The sequence below is a fragment of the Gigantopelta aegis genome, chromosome 3 (genome assembly GCF_016097555.1).
Source record: "Gigantopelta aegis isolate Gae_Host chromosome 3, Gae_host_genome, whole genome shotgun sequence".
In the NCBI taxonomy this organism is placed as follows: Eukaryota; Metazoa; Mollusca; class Gastropoda; order Neomphalida; family Peltospiridae; genus Gigantopelta; species Gigantopelta aegis.
In genome coordinates, this window is record NC_054701.1 from 1,847,271 (window position 1) to 1,874,055 (window position 26,785).

Below are 26,785 nucleotides of genomic sequence, written 5' to 3' on the forward strand. Positions count from 1 at the left end.
TAGGTTTTATCCCACCAGTTGAACTGCAGGAGACTATAGGTTTTATTCTACCAGTTGAACTGCAGGAGACTATAGGTTTTATTCTACCAGTTGAACTGCAGGAGACTATAGGTTTATCCCACCAGTTGAACTGCAGGAGACTATAGGTTTTATTCTACCAGTTGAACTGCAGGAGACTATAGGTTTTATTCTACCAGTTGAACTGCAGGAGACTATAGGTTTTATCCCACCAGTTGAACAGCAGGGGACTATAGGTTTTATTCTACCAGTTGAACTGCAGGAGACTATAGGTTTTATCCTACCAGTTGAACTGCAGGATACTATAGGTTTTATCCTACCAGTTGAACTGCGGGGAACTATAGGTTTTATCCTACCAGTTGAACTGCAGGAGACTATAGGTTTTATCCTACCAGTTGAACTGCGGGGACTATAGGTTTTATCCTACCAGTTGAACTGCAGGAGACTATAGGTTTTATCCTACCAGTTGAACTGCAGGAGACTATAGGTTTTATCCCACCAGTTGAACTGCAGGAGACTATAGGTTTTATCCTACCAGTTGAACTGCAGGAGACTATAGGTTTTATCCTACCAGTTGAACTGCAGGAGACTCCAGGTTTTATCCCACCAGTTGAACAGCAGGGGACTATAGGTTTTATCCTACCAGTTGAACTGCAGGAAACTATAGGTTTTATCCTACCAGTTGAACTGCAGGAAACTATAGGTTTTATCCTACCAGTTGAACTGCATGAGACTCCAGGTTTTATACCACCAGTTGAACTGCAGGGGACTATAGGTTTTATCCCACCAGTTGAACTGCAGGAGACTATAGGTTTTATCCTACCAGTTGAACTGCAGGAGACTATAGGTTTTATTCTACCAGTTGAACTGCGGGGAACTATAGGTTTTATCCTACCAGTTGAACTGCAGGAGACTATAGGTTTTATCCTACCAGTTGAACTGCAGGAGACTATAGGTTTTATCCTACCAGTTGAACTGCGGGTACTATAGGTTTTATCCTACCAGTTGAACTGCAGGAGACTATAGGTTTTATCCTACCAGTTGAACTGCGGGTACTATAGGTTTTATCCTACCAGTTGAACTGCAGGAGACTATAGGTTTTATCCCACCAGTTGAACTGCAGGAGACTATAGGTTTTATCCTACCAGTTGAACTGCAGGAGACTATAGGTTTTATCCTACCAGTTGAACTGCGGGGAACTATAGGTTTTATCCTACCAGTTGAACTGCAGGAGACTATAGGTTTTATCCTACCAGTTGAACTGCGGGGAACTATAGGTTTTATCCTACCAGTTGAACTGCGGGGAACTATAGGTTTTATCCTACCAGTTGAACTGCGGGGAACTATAGGTTTTATCCTACCAGTTGAACTGCGGGGAACTATAGGTTTTATCCTACCAGTTGAACTGCGGGGAACTATAGGTTTTATCCTACCAGTTGAACTGCAGGAGACTATAGGTTTTATCCTACCAGTTGAACTGCGGGGAACTATAGGTTTTATCCTACCAGTTGAACTGCGGGGAACTATAGGTTTTATCCTACCAGTTGAACTGCAGGAGACTATAGGTTTTATCCTACCAGTTGAACTGCGGGGAACTATAGGTTTTATCCTACCAGTTGAACTGCAGGAGACTATAGGTTTTATCCTACCAGTTGAACTGCGGGGAACTATAGGTTTTATCCTACCAGTTGAACTGCGGGGAACTATAGGTTTTATCCTACCAGTTGAACTGCGGGGAACTATAGGTTTTATCCTACCAGTTGAACTGCGGGGAACTATAGGTTTTATCCTACCAGTTGAACTGCAGGAGACTATAGGTTTTATCCTACCAGTTGAACTGCAGGAGACTATAGGTTTTATCCTACCAGTTGAACTGCGGGGACTATAGGTTTTATCCCACCAGTTGAACAGCAGGGGACTAGGTTTTATCCCACCAGTTGAACTGCAGGAGACTATAGGTTTTATCCTACCAGTTGAACTGCAGGAGACTATAGGTTTTATCCTACCAGTTGAACTGCGGGGAACTATAGGTTTTATCCTACCAGTTGAACTGCAGGAGACTAGGTTTTATCCTACCAGTTGAACTGCAGGGAACTATAGGTTTTATCCTACCAGTTGAACTGCAGGAGACTATAGGTTTTATCCTACCAGTTGAACTGCAGGAGACTATAGGTTTTATCCTACCAGTTGAACTGCGGGTACTATAGGTTTTATCCTACCAGTTGAACTGCAGGAGACTCCAGGTTTTATCCCACCAGTTGAACAGCAGGGGACTATAGGTTTTATCCCACCAGTTGAACTGCAGGAGACTATAGGTTTTATCCCACCAGTTGAACTGCAGGAAACTATAGGTTTTATCCTACCAGTTGAACTGCAGGAAACTATAGGTTTTATCCCACCAGTTGAACTGCAGGAGACTATAGGTTTTATCCTACCAGTTGAACAGCAGGGGACTATAGGTTTTATCCTACCAGTTGAACTGCAGGAGATTATAGGTTTTATCCTACCAGTTGAACTGCAGGAGACTATAGGTTTTATCCTACCAGTTGAACTGCAGGAAACTATAGGTTTTATCCTACCAGTTGAACTGCAGGAAACTATAGGTTTTATCCTACCAGTTGAACTGCAGGAAACTATAGGTTTTATCCTACCAGTTGAACTGCAGGAGACTCCAGGTTTTATCCCACCAGTTGAACAGCAGGGGACTATAGGTTTTATCCCACCAGTTGAACTGCAGGAGACTATAGGTTTTATCCTACCAGTTGAACTGCAGGAGACTATAGGTTTTATTCTACCAGTTGAACTGCAGGAGACTATAGGTTTTATCCTACCAGTTGAACTGCGGGGACTATAGGTTTTATCCTACCAGTTGAACTGCGGGTACTATAGGTTTTATCCTACCAGTTGAACTGCAGGAGACTATAGGTTTTATTCTACCAGTTGAACTGCAGGAAACTATAGGTTTTATCCTACCAGTTGAACTGCAGGAGACTCCAGGTTTTATCCCACCAGTTGAACAGCAGGGGACTATCAGGGCTGTAGCTAGGATTTTTTGTTTGGGGGAGCAAATGAGTAGTTAATAGTCTAAAACTCCTTTAAGAGAATTTTCTTTTAAGTTTCTATAATTTTTTCTGGATATTTTGCCCCCCCCCCAGCTACGGCCCTGACTATAGGTTTTATCTCTGTCCGTCTTTTCCTTCCAGTGCCTCAAGATATTGAATTTTGTACATAGCTTTATCGTTGAGTTGCAGATACAAGTTTGACTTTTATAGGGGATTGCTTATTTTTGACAGAGTTATGTCTCTTCAACTTAGGAGATATTACAAACATCAGTTTTGCAGACTTTTCTTCATACTGTGTCAAGATATTGAGTTGACATTTTGGACGAAGCTTTGTCATGTAGAGGTACAGATGAAGTTCGACTTTCATCAGATTTTAAACTCTCTTTTTTGACAGAGTTATGGCCCTTGAACTTAAGAAATATTGCAACCATCACAGCAACGGGACTTTTTCTTTGGTTCAAGATATTGACCTGGAATTTTGTTTCTATTTTTTTGACAGAGCTACAGATATGTTTGTGTTTCATGAAGACGTGTATAGCTTTAGCAAAACTTCATGCTTATTAAAGTTTCTATTCTTCAAATAGACCAGTGGACATAGTTGAAGTTATTTATTACGAGTACATTACATTTATTAACATGCCAAGTAGTCAGGACCCTGTTCCACGAAGCGATTTTAGGACTAAGATCACCTTAAGTGTATAAAGTAGTTCTACACTTACGGTGATCTTAAGCCTTAAAGTGCTGTGCCAGGCCATACACTAAAATTTCAAATTCCACAATTAAATGCTTTCTTAATTCATTACAATAATATTTTACACCGATATGTAAATCAATAATTACGAAAATGCCCCATAAAAGTATTAAAACATCACTCCCGTAGAACACTGCCGGAAACGACCGAGTAAAATTCTCGGTAAAAACATATGCCTGTAAATAGCCATGACGTCATGAAGGGAACGCGCTTCACAGAAACCTACCACGAGACGACTTTCAGCGCAAGCGAAAGTGGGACCGACAGCGACTGCCAAGCTCATTGATCATGCGATTCTTCTTTTGATGATGAATAGTGTAGTAATGACGACTGGACTAATATTTGTGCAACACAAAAAAATAATGCCTTATCAGTTTGAACCTGGAACATCTTCCGACGAACCACCGGCCTGACAGATGACGATGAAAATGGTCGTGGAGACAGCTTACCACTAATTTACAAATTTTATTCTTGTTTTGTTCTTTAGCTTTTCGTGCGAATTATTATGCTACACTGTATGTTCTAATACTTGTGATGTAGTAGAAAAGACGATAAATAACTCTTGAATTCTACGAGTCAAGTGGACCCGATATCGGTAATTTTAAGAAATAAACAAAAACGACTTTTAGTCCGTCCCATCCCTCTATGAAGATGTTTTTTTGTGTGAATAGTTTCAGTTTAGTTTGACGTAAAAAAAAAAGTAAAAGTGTTTTGGAAATAACAAAACAATACTATTTTTTGTGTGCAGTTGTGAAAACAGTCTGCTCAGAAATAAATAACTTATTTTAATTTTAAGAAATAAACAAAAACGACTTTTAGTCCGTCCCATCCATCTATGAAGATGATTTTTTTGTGTGAATATTTTCAGTTTAGTTTGACGTAAAAAACCCAGTAAAAGTGTTTTGGAAATAACAAAACAATACTATTTTTTTGTGTGCAGTTGTGAAAACAGTCTGCTCAGAAATAAATAACTTATAGCACATTCCATAGTATGAAAAAAGGTTTTCTCTGTGGGAAGGTATAGTAAAATTAATTTAATGTATTTATAGTCCGTTTTACAAGGAACGCCTTTTTTCATACTATGGAATTTACAAGTAATTTATTTCTGAGCCGATTGTTTTCTAAGATGCGTACAAAATTAGCTCTTTTTTTTTCTTTTTCTTTTTTACAATAAAACCCTACATTTTTGTAGGATGGGACGGACTCGGCAATAGATACTTACTTGTCTGTACTTTATTGTTTTAATGTTCTCGAAATGTAAAGAAAAATCTCACAAACGAACGAGATGCAAACAACAACAAATCGGATCTCGATGATTGCACGGACCGTGCATAAGAAAACAAACTGACCGGAGTTGAAAGCATAACGCAATTTGGGACATTGACGATATGCACCCCAAGGTCGTTTCGGTGTGGATGGCGTCGGCTTGTTGTCATTTGTTTTGTGTCGCAGAAAAATTGTTGGTACGGCATCTTTTTTTAAAAGCCATAACACATGGTATTCCCATATCTTGCTTAAGCCGACAAGCCAGTTCGGACGAATCGAAACTAAAGTGTCTACTGTCTCAACGGTCTCCGGCATTTTCTTCCTGTCCAGTATTTCCACGTTGTTTTAATCAAATTCACACACAGCTTTCTCACAGCAACATTACTATGAAATGCGTGAAGACTAAATTTATCGGCGTTTGTATTGCTACAGCCGCCAACAACACGCCGTTTAACCATAATAAACACAAAAGAAGCAATGAACAATGGCGCTGACTATCGAAAGGAGTTCCCTTCATGACTTCACGGATCAAATCTTACGGAAATTCCCGAAACGAATTCAGCTGGTTCTGTTTTTCAGGGCAATATTTTTAAATGGAAAATATACCGGTATATAAATTTTTAACATTTTTTTCTTTTAATTTTCTAATCATATTAAATAATATCTTGATTGATATAGCTCAATACATCATACATCTGGAACAGCACTTTAAGATCGCTTTGTGGAACAGAGCCCTAAAATATCATATTTTATAATTTCAAGTATTAATATCTTAGTTAAATATTTGATTGTACTGTACAGTACCAATACTATGTTCAGCAGTGTGATTGATAAATGATATTTTTTCTGTTTTTTTGTAGAAAACTGAGAAAAACCCGTAAAGAGAAGTCAAAGCTTCGCCACAAGATGGACCTGAAGTTGGTCCTACCCGATGACAAACACGATTTTGTGGATGACCTTGCTCTGTTCAACCTGTCAAGAATTAAAAGTAAAAAGGTATGTTTATTTCTGTGTGTTCCTAAACACTCGGAAGCCTCTGTTTGACCCCTGACTACTGTTGATGTGTTTCTACCAGTATTGCTGTGAGACGCTAATGTGTTTCCTTGTAATGGTTGTAATTTTCATATTTACTATGATCATGAAAATTAATTAAAGGTTAGTAGATATATTCTTCATTTTTCTTTAATTATGGTAAAACAAAATAAATGTTCCTCCATTGTCAGGTGTTGAGGTTATAACATATTGTTAAATTTACTACAGTAAAGAACTGTTATAGCGAACCACAAGGGACCATCATAGTTACTTTGTTATAGCAGTAGTTTATTGTACACATTGGCATAAATTTGTTATTCATGTATAGGCTAGGGAGATAAAACGGGACTTTACGATCGCTCGCTCTATGCAGTAGTTCGTTCTAAGCATGTTCGTTATCAGTGTACTTTACTGTAGTTTAAACAACAACATGGCAAGTATTGATAGGAATCATCATGTAACAAGTCCTAGCTGAATGAACATTTTGGTATTTTTTTAGATTTATGCATGTATCACAGGTCAGATTTTACTGAAATAATGCTTAGAAGTCAAAACGTGCTGAAATAAGAATGACTAAACTGAATGTTAGTGAATGTTTTAACACAGGATCTGGAGAACATTGAGGCTGGCGACCAGAGCGTGCTGGACTCGGATCTGGCGACTCAGCAGGAGGAGCTCGACTCGTACATCCCACTGAACCTGAACAATCCCAAGATGAGGTTCGCGCGCGACTCGAAGAACTACCTCGACCCTGACGACGTGTCGGAGGAGGAGTTCGAGTCCGACCCCGAGTTTGAGGAAGAGTCCGACCACGAACACGCAAGCCATGGGTATGGGCCGTCTAATATTGTACACACACCTTGAGGGGGTAGAGTCCGACCACGAACATGCAAACCATGGGTATGGGCCATCTAGTATTGTACATACACCTTGAGGGGATAGAGTCCGACCACAAACACGCAAACCATGGGTACGGGCCGTCTAATATTGTACACACACCTTGAGGGGGTAGAGTCCGACCACGAACATGCAAACCATGGGTACGGGCCGTCTAATATTGTACATACACCTTGAGGGGATAGAGTCCGACCACAAACACGCAAACCATGGGTACGGGCCGTCTAATATTGTACATACACCTTGAAGGGGGTAGAGTCTGAGTTTGAGGAAGTGTCCGACCATGAACACGCAAACCATGGGTACGGGCCGTCTAATATTGTACATACACCTTAAGGGGATAGAGTCCGACCACGAACACGCAAACCATGGGTACGGGCCGTCTAATATTGTACATACACCTTGAGGGGATAGAGTCTGACCACGAACACGCAAACCATGGGTACGGGCCGTCTAATATTGTACATACACCTTGAAGGGGGTAGAGTCCGAGTTTGAGGAAGTGTCCGACCACGAACACGCAAACCATGGGTACGGGCTGTCTAATATTGTACATACACCTTGAAGGGGGTAGAGTCCAAGTTTGAGGAAGTGTCCGACCATGAACACGCAAACCACGGGTACGGGCCGTCTAATATTGTACATACACCTTGAGGGGATAGAGTCCGACCACGAACACGCAAACCATGGGTACGGGCCGTCTAATATTGTACATACACCTTGAAGGGGGTAGAGTCCGAGTTTGAGGAAGTGTCCGACCACGAACACGCAAACCATGGGTACGGGCTGTCTAATATTGTACTAGGGTGTATACTACCAAATCAAATCCCATAGACGACAATAGTAACATATGTGGCTAAAACTCCTACCTGCAACGTATCAACCGACATAAACGCCACGGATATAAATACTATCACCCCTTACACTTAAAATGAATCAGAAAAAAATGGGTGTCAAGCTGCTCGTTTCTGAGATAACGGGTAGCGTCTATGACTACCCTAGTTTCGCACAAAATTCGAGTACTTTTTTTTACAGGTACCCCATACATGTTTCAAGCACAAGGCTACTTGACACATTGGTACTAGATGAAATAAAATTGCAATTTTTTTTTACCCAGATGAAACTATTATTTTTTACAACCAACACACTCACATTTATAACCAATCACAGGACTTGTGGTGTTCACTTCTCTATCAAAAGTTCGGTGCACCTCGCACTTTGACCCAGCCGGAAGTTGTTTAGTACTACCTATACTGATAACATACATTTTTCAAAAAGTGTCCAGCTATGTGTCTTTATGACAACCAGGATCTGGTGTATTCTGACATAAACTGACAACCTCACTGAAACTGTTGTTTCTACAGTGCAACCTAATATAATGTACACCTCAAAAAGCATATATATTGCATATAGTTTTGTACAAATGCAATATGTAATATTAAACAACAAAATGTTTTAAAATAAAACTTCTGAAGATATTTACTTTCAGTTGGGTGTGTGTACTCAGGTATAAATGTAGAGACAACAAAGATAGTCAGAGTACCTCTACCCCTTTAATGAATTCCATTAAAACACATGCACTTGATTGACCCATAGATTATGAAGACCTTAACAGGCACATCAAAGAAATATCAGTATTAAAAAAATACACTGTCTGAGGAAGGAAACACAAACATGACTGTACCTGTATGAAGTAATGACTTAATGTCCGGAACATTAGTGTTGGGAGGAAATCCTGTATGCTTGGTGTGGGTGTCTTCAAGTTACCAGATGTGCGAATTTCAAATCCATCGGCCATGCTGATTTTCATAATGAACCATCAAAACTATTGGCAGCCACCAATATTCCTGACTATATTTTATTTATAGCCTACTGTAGTTGGAGGTTTTAATAGTTGTAATATCTGGAATAATCATGCAGCTTTAACACATTTATTTTTGATTAATTACTGAAAAAAAACTATTTTTAAATGACAAAATTACCCGAACATCTATTTTCTTGCATTATTTTCTAATCCGGATGAATACAATATGTACATTAGATGTATTCCTACAATCTGTAATCCAGCATTTTATTTAGCTGGTAACATTAGGTAATACAGCTTTAACAATAAAATAAATTATCAACTTAATCCAAGGCAGATAATCAGATCTGAAAAAATTGGTTCTGAATCTAGTATAAACTCAAAATGCTTTTCATGAGAGCTAACTAAGTGATTATTAAAAAAAAACAAATTATCTGGAGATCTAAGTATATGTTTAACAACCTTATTGTTATGTACAAATAAGAACAGAAGGCACAATAGTGACAACAAATTTAATTATGTTTTTGGTAAAGTTTTTCTTAAAATTTACTTTAAATTTTGCATAAAACTACAAATTTGTCTAAAATATAACTTAGCACCCTATAAATATGTCAAAATGACAATAAAAATCAACTTCTTTACAATTTGAGTTTTCAGAATTTCATACATAAAAAATTAACAATGTTAATGGAAACTAAAGACATTAACCCACTATTGGGACATGCTATTTTTAATATAAAAATAAATTGCTATTAAAATCTTAGTTCAGGTTGCTTATATATAATACCATATTTAAGAGCAGTTGTATATGGCAAGTCAAATACCATGTAAAAAGAAATTATTGAAATCTTTACAGTATGAATTTAGGCCAAAACCAACTTTTCTTCAGTGCTAACTTTGATTCAAACTCCATTCAGAGCCATGTACAGAGATTATTGTCAAGGTCAAGGTCATTGTGAACTTGCATTATCGAGTGATGGCTAATTTATCAACCAGTATAGTTTAATTAAATAAAATGACAAAATCATAATATTTATTATTATGCACTGAATATGTGCTATAGGGTGTATACTACCAAATCAAATCCCATAGACGACAATAGTAACATATGCAGCTAAAACTCCTACCTGCAACGTATCAACCGACATAAACGCCACGGATATAAATACTACCACCCCTTACACTTAAAATGAATCAGAAAAAAATGGGGGTCAAGCTGCTCGTTTCTGAGATAACGGGTAGCGTCTATGACTACCCTAGTTTCGCACAAAATTCGAGTACTTTTTTTTACAGGTACCCCATACATGTTTCAAGCACAAGGCTACTTGACACATTGGTACTAGATGAAATAAAATTGCAATTTTTTTTTACCCAGATGAAACTATTATTTTTTACAACCAACACACTCACATTTATAACCAATCACAGGACTTGTGGTGTTCACTTCTCTATCAAAAGTTCGGTGCACCTCGCACTTTGACCCAGCCGGAAGTTATTTGGTTTAGTACTACCTGAAGGGGGTAGAGTCCGAGTTTGAGGAAGTGTCCGACCATGAACACGCAAACCATGGGTACGGGCCGTCTAATATTGTACATACACCTTGAGGGGGTAGAGTCCGAGTTTGAGGAAGTGTCCGACCACGAACACGCAAACCATGGGTACAGACCAATTCACACAGTTTGTGGATGATTTTTTTTATTCATACCCTGATGAACGTAAAAGAAGTAACAGACAATTCTTAAATATATCATCATTCTGTTTTCATCAAACTCCATTTTTGTAAATCTTCAAAGTCACACTTTGTACACTATTTTATTTAACATTATTTATTTTGTTTTATTTGCATTTCACATGTGTCATATTTTTGCAGTAATGATGAGGAAACGGATAAGAATCCTTTAATGGTTGACTTGGAAACAAGTGACGCGAGGACGCAGCGTAAACTCAATGCCTGGTTCAGCAAGGTCAGTAACTGTATCATCTCATCCTTCAGTGTTCAACAAGGTCAGTATCTGTATCATCTCATTCTTCAGTGTTCAGCAAGGTCAGTAACTGTATCATCTCATACTTCAGTGTTCAGCAAGGTCAGTAACTGTATCATCTCATCCTTCAGTGTTCAGCAAGGTCAGTAACTGTATCATCTCATTCTCCAGTGTTCAACAAAGTCAGTAACTGTACCATCTCATCCTTCAGTGTTCAGCAAGGTCAGTAACTGTATCATCTCATCCTTCAGTGTTCAGCAAGGTCAGTAACTGTATCATCTCATACTTCAGTGTTCAACAAAGTCAGTAACTGTACCATCTCATTCTCCAGTGTTAACAAGGTCAGTAACTGTACCATCTCATTCTCCAGTGTTCAACAAGGTCAGTAACTGTATCATCTTATTCTTCAGTGTTCAGCAAGGTCAGTAAATGTATCATCTCATTCTTCAGTGTTCAACAAGGTCAGTAACTGTATCATCTCATTCTTCAGTGTTCAACAAGGTCAGTAACTGTATCATCTCATTCTTCAGTGTTCAACAAGGTCAGTAACTGTATCATCTCATTCTTCAGTGTTCAACAAGGTCAGTAACTGTATCATCTCATTCTCCAGTGTACCATCTTATTCTTCAGTGTTCATCAAGGTCAGTAACTGTATCAGCCAGTGTTATGTGGTGCCCCAAGGCTTGTCAGCCAGTGTTATGTGATGCCCCAAGGGTTGTCAGCCAGTGCTGTGCGGTGTCTCAAGGCTTGTCAGCCAGTGTTGTGCGGTGTCTCAAGGCTTGTCAGCCAGTGTTCTGCGGTGCCCCAAGGCTTGTCAGCCAGTGTTGCGCGGTGTCTCAAAGCTTGTCAGCCAGTGTTGTGCGGTGACCCAAGGCTTGTCAGCCAGTGTTGTGCGGTGACCCAAGGCTTGGCAGCCAGTGTTGTGCGGTGTCTCAAGGCTTGGCAGCCAGTGTTGTGCGGTGACCGACCCAAGGCTTGGCAGCCAGTGTTGTGCGGTGTCTCAAGGGTGTATACTACCAAATCAAATCCCATAGACGACAATAGTAACATATGCGGCTAAAACTCCTACCTGCAACGTATCAACCGACATAAACGCCACGGATATAAATACTACCACCCCTTACACTTAAAGTGAATCAGAAAAAAATGGGGGTCAAGCTGCTCGTTTCTGAGATAACGGGTAGCGTCTATGACTACCCTAGTTTCGCACAAAATTTGAGTACTTTTTTTTACAGGTACCCCATACATGTTTCAAGCACAAGGCTACTTGACACATTGGTACTAGATGAAATAAAATTGCACATTTATTTTACCCAGATGAAATTATTATTTTTCACAATCAACACACTCACATTTATAACCAATCACAGGACTTGTGGTGTTCACTTCTCTATCAAAAGTTGGGTGCACCTCGAACTTTGACCCAGCCGGAAGTTATTTGGTATAGTACTACCTATACTGATAACATACATTTTTCAAAAAGTGTCCAGCTATGTGTCTTTATGACAACCAGGATCTGGTGTATTCTGACATAAACTGACAACCTCACTGAAACTGTTGTTTCTACAGTGCAACCTAATATAATGTACACCTCAAAAAGCATATATATTGCATATAGTTTTGTACAAATGCAATATGTCATATTAAACAACAAAATGTTTTAAAATAAAACTCCTGAAGATATTTACTTTCAGTTGGGTGTGTGTACTCAGGTATATATGTAGAGACAACAAAGATAGTCAGAGTACCTCTACCCCTTTAAAGAATACCATTAAAACACATGCACTTGATTGACCCCTAGATTATGAAGACCTTAACAGGCACATCAAAGAAATATCAGTATTAAAAAAATACACTGTCTGAGGAAGGAAACACAAACATGACTGTACCTGTATGAAGTAATGACTTAATGTCCTGAACATTAGTGTTGGGAGGAAATCCTGTATGCTGGGTGTGGGTGTCTTCAAGTTACCAGGTGTGGGAATTTCAAATCCATCGGCCATGCTGATTTTCATAATGAACCATCAAAACCATTGGCAGCCAACAATATTCCTGACTATATTTTATTTATAGCCTACTGTAGTTGGAGGTTTTAATAGTTGTGATATCTGGAATAATCATGCAGCTTTAACACATTTATTTTTGATTAATTACTGATAAAAACTATTTTTAAATGACAAAATTACCCGAACATCTATTTTCTTGCATTATTTTCTAATCCGGATGAATACAATATGTACATTAGATGTATTCCTACAATCTGTAATCCAGCATTTTATTTAGCTAGTAACATTAGGTAATACAGCTTTAACAATAAAATAAATTATCAACTTAATCCAAGGCAGATAATCAAATCTTAAAAAATTGGTTCTGAATCTAGTATAAACTCAAAATGGTTTTCATGAGAGCTAACTAAGTGATTATTAAGAAACAAAAATGATCTGGAGATCTAAGTATATGTTTAACAACCTTATTGTTATGTACAAATAAGAACAGAAGGCACAATAGTGACAACAAATTTAATTATGTTTTTGGTAAAGTTTTTCTTCAAATTTACTTTAAATTTTGCATAAAACTACAAATTTGTCTAAAATATAACTTAGCACCCTATAAATATGTCAAAATGACAATAAAAATCAACTTCTTTACAAATTTGAGTTTTCAGAATTTCATACATAAAAAATTAACAATGTTAATGGAAACTAAAGACATTAACCCACTATTGGCACATGCTATTTTTAATATAAAAATAAATTGCTATTAAAATCTTAGTTCAGGTTGCCTATATATAATACCATATTTAAGAGCAGTTGTATATGGCAAGTCAAATACCATGTAAAAAGAAATTATTGAAATCTTTACAGTATGAATTATAGGCCAAAACCAACTTTTCTTCAGTGCTTACTTTGATTCAAACTCCATTCAGAGCCATGTACAGAGATTATTGTCAAGGTCAAGGTCATTGTGAACTTGCATGATCGAGTGATGGCTAATTAATCAACCAGTATAGTTTAATTAAATAAAATGACAAAATCATAATATTTTTTATTATGCACTGAATATGTGCTATAGGGTGTATACTACCAAATCCAATCCCATAGATGACAATAGTAACATATGCGGCTAAAACTCCTACCTGCAACGTATCAACCGACATAAACGCCACGGATATAAATACTACCACCCCTTACACTTAAAGTGAATCAGAAAAAAATGGGGGTCAAGCTGCTCGTTTCTGAGATAACGGGTAGCATCTATGACTACCCTAGTTTCGCACAAAATTTGAGTACTTTTGTTTACAGGTACCCCATACATGTTTCAAGCACAAGGCTACTTGACACATTGGTACTAGATGAAATAAAATTGCACATTTATTTTACCCAGATGAAATTATTATTTTTTACAACCAACACACTCACATTTATAACCAATCACAGGACTTGTGGTGTTCACTTCTCTATCAAAAGTTGGGTGCACCTCGAACTTTGACCCAGCCGGAAGTTATTTGGTATAGTACTACCTCAAGGCTTGGCAGCCAGTGTTGTGCGGTGTCTCAAGACTTGGCAGCCAGTGTTGTGCGGTGTCTCAAGGCTTGGCAGCCAGTGTTGCGCGGTGCCCCAAGGCTTGGCAGCCAGTGTTGCGCGGTGCCCCAAGGCTTGGCAGCCAGTGTTGCGCGGTGCCCCAAGGCTTGGCAGCCAGTGTTGCGCGGTGCCCCAAGGCTTGGCAGCCAGTGTTGCGCGGTGCCCCAAGGCTTGGCAGCCAGTGTTGCGCGGTGCCCCAAGGCTTGGCAGCCAGTGTTGCGCGGTGCCCCAAGGCTTGGCAGCCAGTGTTGCGCGGTGCCCCAAGGCTTGGCAGCCAGTGTTGCGCGGTGCCCCAAGGCTTGGCAGCCAGTGTTGCGCGGTGCCCCAAGGCTTGGCAGCCAGTGTTGCGCGGTGTCCCAAGGCTTGTCAGCCAGTGTTGTGCGGTGTCTCAAGGCTTGTCAGCCAGTGTTGTGCGGTGTCTCAAGGCTTGTCAGCCAATGTTGTGCTGTTTGACCAGTGTTTTAACCTGACTTTGTAGTATAGGGGGTAGGATGTGCTATGAATGTCAAAAGAAAGTAGTGTTTACTTTTGTTTACAAGTCTGTCCAGTGTCTGAGCAGAGTGTCACCCTAAACTGGTGGATGATTTTTGTTATTATCATACAGATATGGTTACAGTATGTCATGTTAACAAATAAATAGAAATGGTTCAAAACTGTCCTGTACAGATTAGTTGTATGAATGTATATTTGACTTATATATATTCTGATTATCCTCGTCTTGTCATGTATAGATTAATTTTACTCTACAGATAAGTACATATGATTAAAGTCTGTCCTGTAAAGATAATATTGTTAAAGTCTGTCCTGTAAAGATCAGTTTGACTGTGTGAATACGTACATGTAAATATTGTTAAAGTCTGTCTTGTAAAGATAATATTGTTAAAGTCTGTCTTGTAAAGATAATATTGTTAAAGTCTGTCCTGTAAAGATCAGTTTGACTGTGTGAATACATACATGTAAATATTGTTAAAGTCTGTCCTGTAAAGATCAGTTTGACTGTGTGAATATGTACATGTAAATATTGTTAAAATCTGTTCTGTAAAGATAATATTGTTAAAATCTGTCCTGTAAAGATCAGTTTGACTGTGTGAATACGTACATGTAAATATTGTTAAAGTCTGTCCTGTAAAGATCAGTTTGACTGTGTGAATAAGTACATGTAAATATTGTTAAAGTCTGTCCTGTAAAGATCAATTTGACTGTGTGAATAAGTACATGTAAATATTGTTAAAGTCTGTCCTGTAAAGATCAGTTTGATTGTGTGAATAAGTACATGTAAATATTGTTAAAATCTGTCCTGTAAAGATAATATTGTTAAAATCTGTCCTGTAAAGATCAATTTGACTGTGTGAATACGTACATGTAAATATTGTTAAAATCTGTCCTGTAAAGATAATATTGGTAAAATCTGTCCTGTAAAGATCAGTTTGACTGTGTCAATAAGTACATGTAAATATTGTTAAAATCTGTCCTGTAAAGATAATATTGTTAAAGTCTGTCCTGTAAAGATCAGTTTGACTGTGTGAATAAGTACATGTAAATATTGTTAAAGTCTGTCTTGTAAAGATCAGTTTGACTGTGTGAATACGTACATGTAAATATTGTTAAAGTCTGTCCTGTAAAGATCAATTTGACTGTGTGAATACATACATGTAAATATTGTTAAAGTCTGTCCTGTAAAGATCAATTTGACTGTGTGAATAAGTACATGTAAATATTGTTAAAATCTGTCCTGTAAAGATAATATTGTTAAAGTCTGTCCTGTAAAGATCAGTTTGACTGTGTGAATACGTACATGTAAATATTGTTAAAATCTGTCCTGTAAAGATCAGTTTGACTGTGTGAATACATACATGTAAATATTGTTAAAGTCTGTCCTGTAAAGATCAATTTGACTGTGTGAATAAGTACATGTAAATATTGTTAAAGTCTGTCCTGTAAAGATCAGTTTGACTGTGTGAATACGTACATGTAAATATTGTTAAAGTCTGTCCTGTAAAGATCAGTTTGACTGTGAATAAGTACATGTAAATATTGTTAAAATCTGTTCTGTAAAGATAATATTGTTAAAGTCTGTCCTGTAAAGATCAATTTGACTGTGTGAATACGTACATGTAAATATTGTTAATATCTGTCCTGTAAAAATAATATTGGTAAAATCTGTCCTGTAAAGATCAGTTTGACTGTGTGAATAAGTACATGTAAATATTGTTAAAATCTGTCCTGTAAAGTTAATATTGTTAAAGTCTGTCCTGTAAAGATCAGTTTGACTGTGTGAATAAGTACATGTAAATATTGTTAAAATCTGTCCTGTAAAGATCAGTTTGACTGTGTGAATACGTACATGTAAATATTGTTAAAGTCTGTCTTGTAAAGATCAGTTTGACTGTGAATACGTACATGTAAATATTGTTCAAGTCTGTCCTGTAAAGATCAATTTGACTGTGTGAATAAGTACATGTAAATATTGTTAAAATCTGTCCTGTAAAGATAATATTGTTAAAGTCTGTCCTGTAAAGATCAGTTTGACTGTGTGAATACGTACATGTAAATATTGTTAAAATCTGTCCTGTAAAGATCAGTTTGACTGTAAAGATCAGTTTGACTGTGTGAATATGTACATGTAAATATTGTTAAAGTCTGTCCTGTAAAGATCAATTTGACTGTGTGAATAAGTACATGTAAATATTGTTAAAATCTGTCCTGTAAAGATAATATTGTTAAAGTCTGTCCTGTAAAGATCAGTTTGACTGTGTGAATACGTACATGTAAATATTGTTAAAGTCTGTCCTGTAAAGATCAATTTGACTGTGTGAATACGTACATGTAAATATTGTTAAAATCTGTCCTGTAAAGATGATATTGGTAAAATCTGTCCTGTAAAGATCAGTTTGACTGTGTGAATAAGTACATGTAAATATTGTTAAAATCTGTCCTGTAAAGATAATATTGTTAAAGTCTGTCCTGTAAAGATCAGTTTGACTGTGTGAATACGTACATGTAAATATTGTTAAAATCTGTCCTGTAAAGATCAGTTTGACTGTGTGAATACGTACATGTAAATATTGTTAAAGTCTGTCCTGTAAAGATCAATTTGACTGTGTGAATAAGTACATGTAAATATTGTTAAAATCTGTCCTGTAAAGATGATATTGTTAAAGTCTGTCCTGTAAAGATCAGTTTGACTGTGTGAATACGTACATGTAAATATTGTTAAAGTCTGTCCTTTAAAGATCAATTTGACTGTGTGAATACGTACATGTAAATATTGTTAAAATCTGTCCTGTAAAAATAATATTGGTAAAATCTGTCCTGTAAAGATCAGTTTGACTGTGTGAATAAGTACATGTAAATATTGTTAAAATCTGTCCTGTAAAGTTAATATTGTTAAAGTCTGTCCTGTAAAGATCAGTTTGACTGTGTGAATACGTACATGTAAATATTGTTAAAGTCTGTCTTGTAAAGATCAGTTTGACTGTGTGAATACGTACATGTAAATATTGTTAAAGTCTGTCCTGTAAAGATCAGTTTGACTGTGTGAATAAGTACATGTAAATATTGTTAAAATCTGTCCTGTAAAGATAATATTGTTAAAGTCTGTCCTGTAAAGATCAGTGTGATTGTGTGAATACGTACATGTAAATATTGTTAAAGTCTGTCCTGTAAAGATCAGTTTGACTGTGAATAAGTACATGTAAATATTGTTAAAATCTGTCCTGTAAAGATAATATTGTTAAAGTCTGTCCTGTAAAGATCAGTTTGACTGTGTGAATACGTACATGTAAATATTGTTAAAATCTGTCCTGTAAAGATCAATTTGACTGTGTGAATACATACATGTAAATATTGTTAAAGTCTGTCCTGTAAAGATCAATTTGACTGTGTGAATACATACATGTAAATATTGTTAAAGTCTGTCCTGTAAAGATCAGTTTGACTGTGTGAATACGTACATGTAAATATTGTTAAAGTCTGTCTTGTAAAGATAATATTGTTAAAGTCTGTCCTGTAAAGATCAGTTTGACTGTGTGAATACATACATGTAAATATTGTTAAAGTCTGTCCTGTAAAGATCAGTTTGACTGTGTGAATATGTACATGTAAATATTGTTAAAATCTGTTCTGTAAAGATAATATTGTTAAAATCTGTCCTGTAAAGATCAGTTTGACTGTGTGAATACATACATGTAAATATTGTTAAAGTCTGTCTTGTAAAGATAATATTGTTAAAGTCTGTCTTGTAAAGATAATATTGTTAAAGTCTGTCCTGTAAAGATCAGTTTGACTGTGTGAATACATACATGTAAATATTGTTAAAGTCTGTCCTGTAAAGATCAGTTTGACTGTGTGAATATGTACATGTAAATATTGTTAAAATCTGTTCTGTAAAGATAATATTGTTAAAATCTGTCCTGTAAAGATCAGTTTGACTGTGTGAATACGTACATGTAAATATTGTTAAAGTCTGTCCTGTAAAGATCAGTTTGACTGTGTGAATAAGTACATGTAAATATTGTTAAAGTCTGTCCTGTAAAGATCAATTTGACTGTGTGAATAAGTACATGTAAATATTGTTAAAGTCTGTCCTGTAAAGATCAGTTTGATTGTGTGAATAAGTACATGTAAATATTGTTAAAATCTGTCCTGTAAAGATAATATTGTTAAAATCTGTCCTGTAAAGATCAATTTGACTGTGTGAATACGTACATGTAAATATTGTTAAAATCTGTCCTGTAAAGATAATATTGGTAAAATCTGTCCTGTAAAGATCAGTTTGACTGTGTCAATAAGTACATGTAAATATTGTTAAAATCTGTCCTGTAAAGATAATATTGTTAAAGTCTGTCCTGTAAAGATCAGTTTGACTGTGTGAATAAGTACATGTAAATATTGTTAAAGTCTGTCTTGTAAAGATCAGTTTGACTGTGTGAATACGTACATGTAAATATTGTTAAAGTCTGTCCTGTAAAGATCAATTTGACTGTGTGAATACGTACATGTAAATATTGTTAAAGTCTGTCCTGTAAAGATCAATTTGACTGTGTGAATAAGTACATGTAAATATTGTTAAAATCTGTCCTGTAAAGATAATATTGTTAAAGTCTGTCCTGTAAAGATCAGTTTGACTGTGTGAATACGTACATGTAAATATTGTTAAAATCTGTCCTGTAAAGATCAGTTTGACTGTGTGAATACATACATGTAAATATTGTTAAAGTCTGTCCTGTAAAGATCAATTTGACTGTGTGAATAAGTACATGTAAATATTGTTAAAGTCTGTCCTGTAAAGATCAGTTTGACTGTGAATAAGTACATGTAAATATTGTTAAAATCTGTTCTGTAAAGATAATATTGTTAAAGTCTGTCCTGTAAAGATCAATTTGACTGTGTGAATACGTACATGTAAATATTGTTAATATCTGTCCTGTAAAAATAATATTGGTAAAATCTGTCCTGTAAAGATCAGTTTGACTGTGTGAATAAGTACATGTAAATATTGTTAAAATCTGTCCTGTAAAGTTAATATTGTTAAAGTCTGTCTTGTAAAGATCAGTTTGACTGTGTGAATAAGTACATGTAAATATTGTTAAAATCTGTCCTGTAAAGATCAGTTTGACTGTGTGAATACGTACATGTAAATATTGTTAAAGTCTGTCTTGTAAAGATCAGTTTGACTGTGAATACGTACATGTAAATATTGTTCAAGTCTGTCCTGTAAAGATCAATTTGACTGTGTGAATAAGTACATGTAAATATTGTTAAAATCTGTCCTGTAAAGATAATATTGTTAAAGTCTGTCCTGTAAAGATCAGTTTGACTGTGTGAATACGTACATGTAAATATTGTTAAAATCTGTCCTGTAAAGATCAGTTTGACTGTGTGAATATGTACATGTAAATATTGTTAAAGTCTGTCCTGTAAAGATCAATTTGACTGTGTGAATAAGTACATGTAAATATTGTTAAAATCTGTCCTGTAAAGATAATATTGTTAAAGTCTGTCCTGTAAAGATCAGTTTGACTGTGTGAATACGTACATGTAAATATTGTTAAAGTCTGTCCTGTAAAGATCAATTTGACTGTGTGAATACGTACATGTAAATATTGTTAAAATCTGTCCTGTAAAGATGATATTGGTAAAATCTGTCCTGTAAAGATCAGTTTGACTGTGTGAATAAGTACATGTAAATATTGTTAAAATCTGTCCTGTAAAGATAATATTGTTAAAGTCTGTCCTGTAAAGATCAGTTTGACTGTGTGAATACGTACATGTAAATATTGTTAAAATCTGTCCTGTAAAGATCAGTTTGACTGTGTGAATACGTACATGTAAATATTGTTAAAGTCTGTCCTGTAAAGATCAATTTGACTGTGTGAATAAGTACATGTAAATATTGTTAAAATCTGTCCTGTAAAGATGATATTGTTAAAGTCTGTCCTGTAAAGATCAGTTTGACTGTGTGAATACGTACATGTAAATATTGTTAAAGTCTGTCCTTTAAAGATCAATTTGACTGTGTGAATACGTACATGTAAATATTGTTAAAATCTGTCCTGTAAAAATAATATTGGTAAAATCTGTCCTGTAAAGATCAGTTTGACTGTGTGAATAAGTACATGTAAATATTGTTAAAATCTGTCCTGTAAAGTTAATATTGTTAAAGTCTGTCCTGTAAAGATCAGTTTGACTGTGTGAATAAGTACATGTAAATATTGTTAAAATCTGTCCTGTAAAGATCAGTTTGACTGTGTGAATACGTACATGTAAATATTGTTAAAGTCTGTCTTGTAAAGATCAGTTTGACTGTGTGAATACGTACATGTAAATATTGTTAAAGTCTGTCCTGTAAAGATCAGTTTGACTGTGTGAATAAGTACATGTAAATATTGTTAAAATCTGTCCTGTAAAGATAATATTGTTAAAGTCTGTCCTGTAAAGATCAGTGTGATTGTGTGAATACGTACATGTAAATATTGTTAAAGTCTGTCCTGTAAAGATCAGTTTGACTGTGAATAAGTACATGTAAATATTGTTAAAATCTGTCCTGTAAAGATAATATTGTTAAAGTCTGTCCTGTAAAGATCAGTTTGACTGTGTGAATACGTACATGTAAATATTGTTAAAATCTGTCCTGTAAAGATCAATTTGACTGTGTGAATACATACATGTAAATATTGTTAAAGTCTGTCCTGTAAAGATCAATTTGACTGTGTGAATACATACATGTAAATATTGTTAAAGTCTGTCCTGTAAAGATCAGTTTGACTGTGTGAATACGTACATGTAAATATTGTTAAAGTCTGTCTTGTAAAGATAATATTGTTAAAGTCTGTCCTGTAAAGATCAGTTTGACTGTGTGAATACATACATGTAAATATTGTTAAAGTCTGTCCTGTAAAGATCAGTTTGACTGTGTGAATATGTACATGTAAATATTGTTAAAATCTGTTCTGTAAAGATAATATTGTTAAAATCTGTCCTGTAAAGATCAGTTTGACTGTGTGAATACGTACATGTAAATATTGTTAAAGTCTGTCCTGTAAAGATCAGTTTGACTGTGTGAATAAGTACATGTAAATATTGTTAAATTCTGTCCTGTAAAGATCAGTTTGACTGTGTGAATACGTACATGTAAATATTGTTAAAGTCTGTCCTGTAAAGATCAGTTTGATTGTGTGAATAAGTACATGTAAATATTGTTAAAATCTGTCCTGTAAAGATAATATTGTTAAAATCTGTCCTGTAAAGATCAATTTGACTGTGTGAATACGTACATGTAAATATTGTTAAAATCTGTCCTGTAAAGATAATATTGGTAAAATCTGTCCTGTAAAGATCAGTTTGACTGTGTGAATAAGTACATGTAAATATTGTTAAAATCTGTCCTGTAAAGATAATATTGTTAAAGTCTGTCCTGTAAAGATCAGTTTGACTGTGTGAATAAGTACATGTAAATATTGTTAAAGTCTGTCTTGTAAAGATCAGTTGACTGTGTGAATACGTACATGTAAATATTGTTAAAGTCTGTCCTGTAAAGATCAATTTGACTGTGTGAATACGTACATGTAAATATTGTTAAAGTCTGTCCTGTAAAGATCAATTTGACTGTGTGAATAAGTACATGTAAATATTGTTAAAATCTGTCCTGTAAAGATAATGTTAAAGTCTGTCCTGTAAAGATCAGTTTGACTGTGTGAATACGTACATGTAAATATTGTTAAAATCTGTCCTGTAAAGATCAGTTTGACTGTGTGAATACATACATGTAAATATTGTTAAAGTCTGTCCTGTAAAGATCAATTTGACTGTGTGAATAAGTACATGTAAATATTGTTAAAGTCTGTCCTGTAAAGATCAGTTTGACTGTGTGAATACGTACATGTAAATATTGTTAAAGTCTGTCCTGTAAAGATCAATTTGACTGTGTGAATACATACATGTAAATATTGTTAAAGTCTGTCCTGTAAAGATCAGTTTGACTGTGTGAATACGTACATGTAAATATTGTTAAAGTCTCTCTTGTAAGGATCAATTTGACTGTATGAATAAGTACATGTAAATGTTGTTAAAATCTGTCCTATATTTTCAGGATGTGTTTGCTGATCTTGATGAAGATGAAAATGAAGATTTGGAGATAGAGAAAATGGCTGCTGATTACAAAAAACGTGGTGGAACAATTTTAGGTTCTTTGAAATTTCATTTACTTGGAAAATATTGGTGGTGTTTTGATTTGTATTTATCAGTTATGTTTGCTCTTATCTGTCTTGATATTTACCTTTCCAGTTGATAGGCATATAAACCTCTCAAAACCGGACCCTCTGTAAACTGGAATATCCTCCAAACAAGTAGTTTTTCACAGTCCCTTTTTAACCTTCTGACTACTGCAGGCGAGATATCTTGCCCGACGTCACGCCAGTCAACATACTGTACACTGTATACAGTGCATTCCCCAATTCATATTTCCCGCCGTTTTGCACACGACACTCACCGGAAAGACAGGAAATACAAAACAAAAAACGGTTACTGACACTATGGCTGCTTTATTTTTAGTTTATCAATGGAAAATACCTTGGTTTGCGGCAAGTATTTTTGCTTGACAACAATGGAGGCATGTTGCAGTCATTTTCAGGTATCGATAGCTGATTGTAACAGTTAATTTACAACATTTAAATATCAACAACTATAAACACCAGTTGTGTAGGACTGACTTAACCAGCGGTCATGGTTTCAACTCTTAAGTCATACATCAATAAAACTTAGTTTAGAGTATCATCCATCATTGTTCATCTTTAATTCATGATAAAATTTTATTTGAATTTTTTTTTTTTTCAAGGTAGAGAAATGTCAGAAGAAAAACCTGTAAATAAAACAACGTCAAAGTTGACAAAGCCAAAAAAGGTTAAAGAGAACTATGACTCAGGGAATGCGAGTCTGTCAGAACATTCTGACGCCGATGACTCGAGTAGTTCATCCTCCGACTCAGACAACAGTGACTACGACGAGAGACACATTCTGCAGAGTTCAAAAAAAAGAAAACTGAAATTGTTGAGAAATAAGACCAATGCAAAAGATGGATTTGAAATAGTTCCGCCCGAAGAACCAGGTATTTTTTATATCACTGGTCTTAAGTTTATTCATGTTGTCAGTGGACTGTTAATAATGACATCATTTAATTGTTTTAACTCCCTCACAGTGTGAAATCTAACTGTTGTAATAATACATTTAATATTATAACATGCTAAGTTTAAAGTATCAAATTGTGGGGGGTATTCATATGTGTTTGTAATTTTGAAAACCTGGAGTTTCAGCTTAAATGTAGAATTGTTTTTAACATTGTGTAGATTACATTGCTACAAATTATTAGTACAAGTTACAAAGTGAAAACATGCCTTTAGCGTTTGTTTTCACGTCTGTAGTTAGCGTAGATTTTTAAAGTAAACAGTGACCGGACTATCCTGTTGATTCAACATAAAAAAGAAAACAACTGAGATGACATGTTCTCCTTGTCTCAGTGGTTAAGACATTAGTCTTACGGTTCTGGATTCGCACCCTGGTACTGCTCATCACAAGCTTGATAGGTGGTGTACGTCCAGTATACCAAACTTCTCTCTCACTAACCATTAACTCCACTCTGGACCGACACACTAGATATCTGAGGTGTTTGTCCAGGACAGGGTGCTTGAACCGTAATAGGATATAAACATGAAAATCCAGTTAAAACGACAATGAAATGAGGTACTCTAAATTCTAAAGTGTTTTCCACTAATGTTTTTTCAACCACAGTAGGTAGACTTGATGAAGTGGGGCTAGCAATAGGAGAAGCAATGATTGAATCTCGCAAACGAAAGAGGGACATTATAGATGGTGCGTATAACAGGTAAGCCATCGTGACAGTAACACTAGATAAAACTGAGAAGGATTGTGTCTGCCGTTTGTTTTCTTCTTATCTTTTTATGTCCATCCATGTTTGTCTTTCTGGTCTAACAGCACTTATCCACCTCCATATCCCAGTCCTTGTTTTGAACCATGATAGAAACTTGTCTCTAGTAGCTGTTTGGGCATGGTATCTATCCACCTCCATTTCCCAGTCCTTGTCTTGAACCATGATATAAGCTTGTCTCTAGTAACTGTTTTTGGGTGGTATCTATCCACCTGCATATCACAGTCCTTGTCTTGAACCATGATATAAGCTTGTCTCTAGTAACTTTTGGGTGGTATCTATCCACCTCCATTTCCCAGTCCTTGTCTTGAACCATGATAGAAACTTGTCTCTAGTAGCTGTTTGGGCACGGTATCTATCCACCTCCATTTCCCAGTCCTTGTCTTGAACCATGATATAAGCTTGTCTCTAGTAACTGTTTTTGGGTGGAATCTATCCACCTCCATTTTCCAGTCCTTGTCTTGAACCATGATAGAAACTTGTCTCTAGTAGCTGTTTCTCGTAGCTGTTTGGCGGTGGTATCTATCCACCTCCACAGGATCGACAACATTTTCCACGGCAGTTTTATAGTCAATGTGTAAGGGAAGAGTTTAATTTGTTAGTATTACAGAAATTATTAATTAAGAAAAGTGACATAGACAATTTAAAGTTCCATGGCAAAATAAATGCCACAGAAAATGTTAAACACCACAGCAATCTCCACGGTATTGCTAATTGCCGTGGTTAATTTCCAGGGTTGACATATATTACAAATATTTCCTTCTTCATTTAATAGGTTGTAATAATAATTAAGTGTTAAGTGTTGTGAAAATAATTAGGTGTTAAGTGTAGTAAAAATAATTAAGTATTAAGTATAGTTTTAAATGTCTGTACTTTCAGAAACATGTTCGATGATGATGGTTTGCCTGCTTGGTTTATAACTGATGAAACAAGACATCGCCGCTTACAGCTACCAGTCACAAAAGTGAGAATTTGTAAATGATTTTATTTTTATATCAACTACAGTGAAACCCATCAAGACCGGACCCTCTCTAGACTGTAGAATTCTCTCTAGACTGTAGAATTCTCTCAAAAGCGGACATCTACAATGGTCCCATGATTTACACATTTTTTAACACTATAGTTTAACTCTCTAAACCAGAAACCGGACAAATAATTCAGTCCCAAACTGTGTATTTAGTGTAAATTGTACCCATGAAAACCTGATATCAGACTGTTATTAATCATTAAGACGCCACTAATTGTTGAGTTTATTGTCACTTCGGCTGGATTATCTGACCATGAACATAGCTAGTGCAATATCACATGCTCAGGTTGGCCATTAGAGGTGTAATCACCACTACATAGGACTGGGTACGGTTGGCAAATAACAATTAATTAATGATCAAATGGCAGCTTTGATATTCTTCACAAACTTTGCTTCAATGATCAATAAAAGAACAATGAATTAAATCCACTGTCTTCCTTTGATTTTGTTCTAAAACCATTTATTTAGCAAAATAAAGAGTAGGAAAAAGTAATATTAGCTTTGCAGTATCGAAAAGATGTCAGTGGCATTTCATTACCATATCGATTTTCAACATGGAACGTTCAGCTAAATGTCACTGTATTGAACTATCACTCGATTATTTTATTATTTTTACCATTATCTCTGCAAAGATTTAACATTATGGATTTCTCTTTCTTTTTAATAAATTTTAAATTAAAATCGGAGTATTATCACAAACTGTGAAATGTAAATATTCTATTGTTAGCCAGGCTGAATACCTATTTTAATTGTTAAATTGTGTTGTTCAAATGTTCTTACATTTGAAATTCATGCTGCATTTGTATGGGACCATTTCAGGAAGCCGTCCAAGAGTACAAGTTGAAGCAAAGGAGTATAGACGCAAGACCTATAAAGAAAGTAGCAGAAGCGAAGGCCAGAAAACATAAAAGGGTAAAATAGTTT

General features: G+C 35.7%; 1 protein-coding gene across 2 annotated transcripts in view; it reads left to right on the forward strand.

Moving 5' to 3' along the window:
- The window catches only part of LOC121367365 (pre-rRNA 2'-O-ribose RNA methyltransferase FTSJ3-like), a 67,981-nt gene that overhangs the window by 11,398 nt on the left and 29,798 nt on the right, over positions 1 to 26,785 (forward strand). For both annotated transcript variants that reach the window (XM_041491497.1, XM_041491498.1), the window contains 8 exons: positions 5,958 to 6,093; positions 6,736 to 6,959; positions 10,701 to 10,794; positions 22,984 to 23,077; positions 23,728 to 23,997; positions 24,678 to 24,771; positions 25,714 to 25,798; positions 26,681 to 26,773. In XM_041491497.1, the coding sequence (XP_041347431.1) occupies positions 5,958 to 6,093; positions 6,736 to 6,959; positions 10,701 to 10,794; positions 22,984 to 23,077; positions 23,728 to 23,997; positions 24,678 to 24,771; positions 25,714 to 25,798; positions 26,681 to 26,773 (1,090 nt within the window). The remainder of the gene's footprint in view (positions 1 to 5,957; positions 6,094 to 6,735; positions 6,960 to 10,700; positions 10,795 to 22,983; positions 23,078 to 23,727; positions 23,998 to 24,677; positions 24,772 to 25,713; positions 25,799 to 26,680; positions 26,774 to 26,785) is intronic.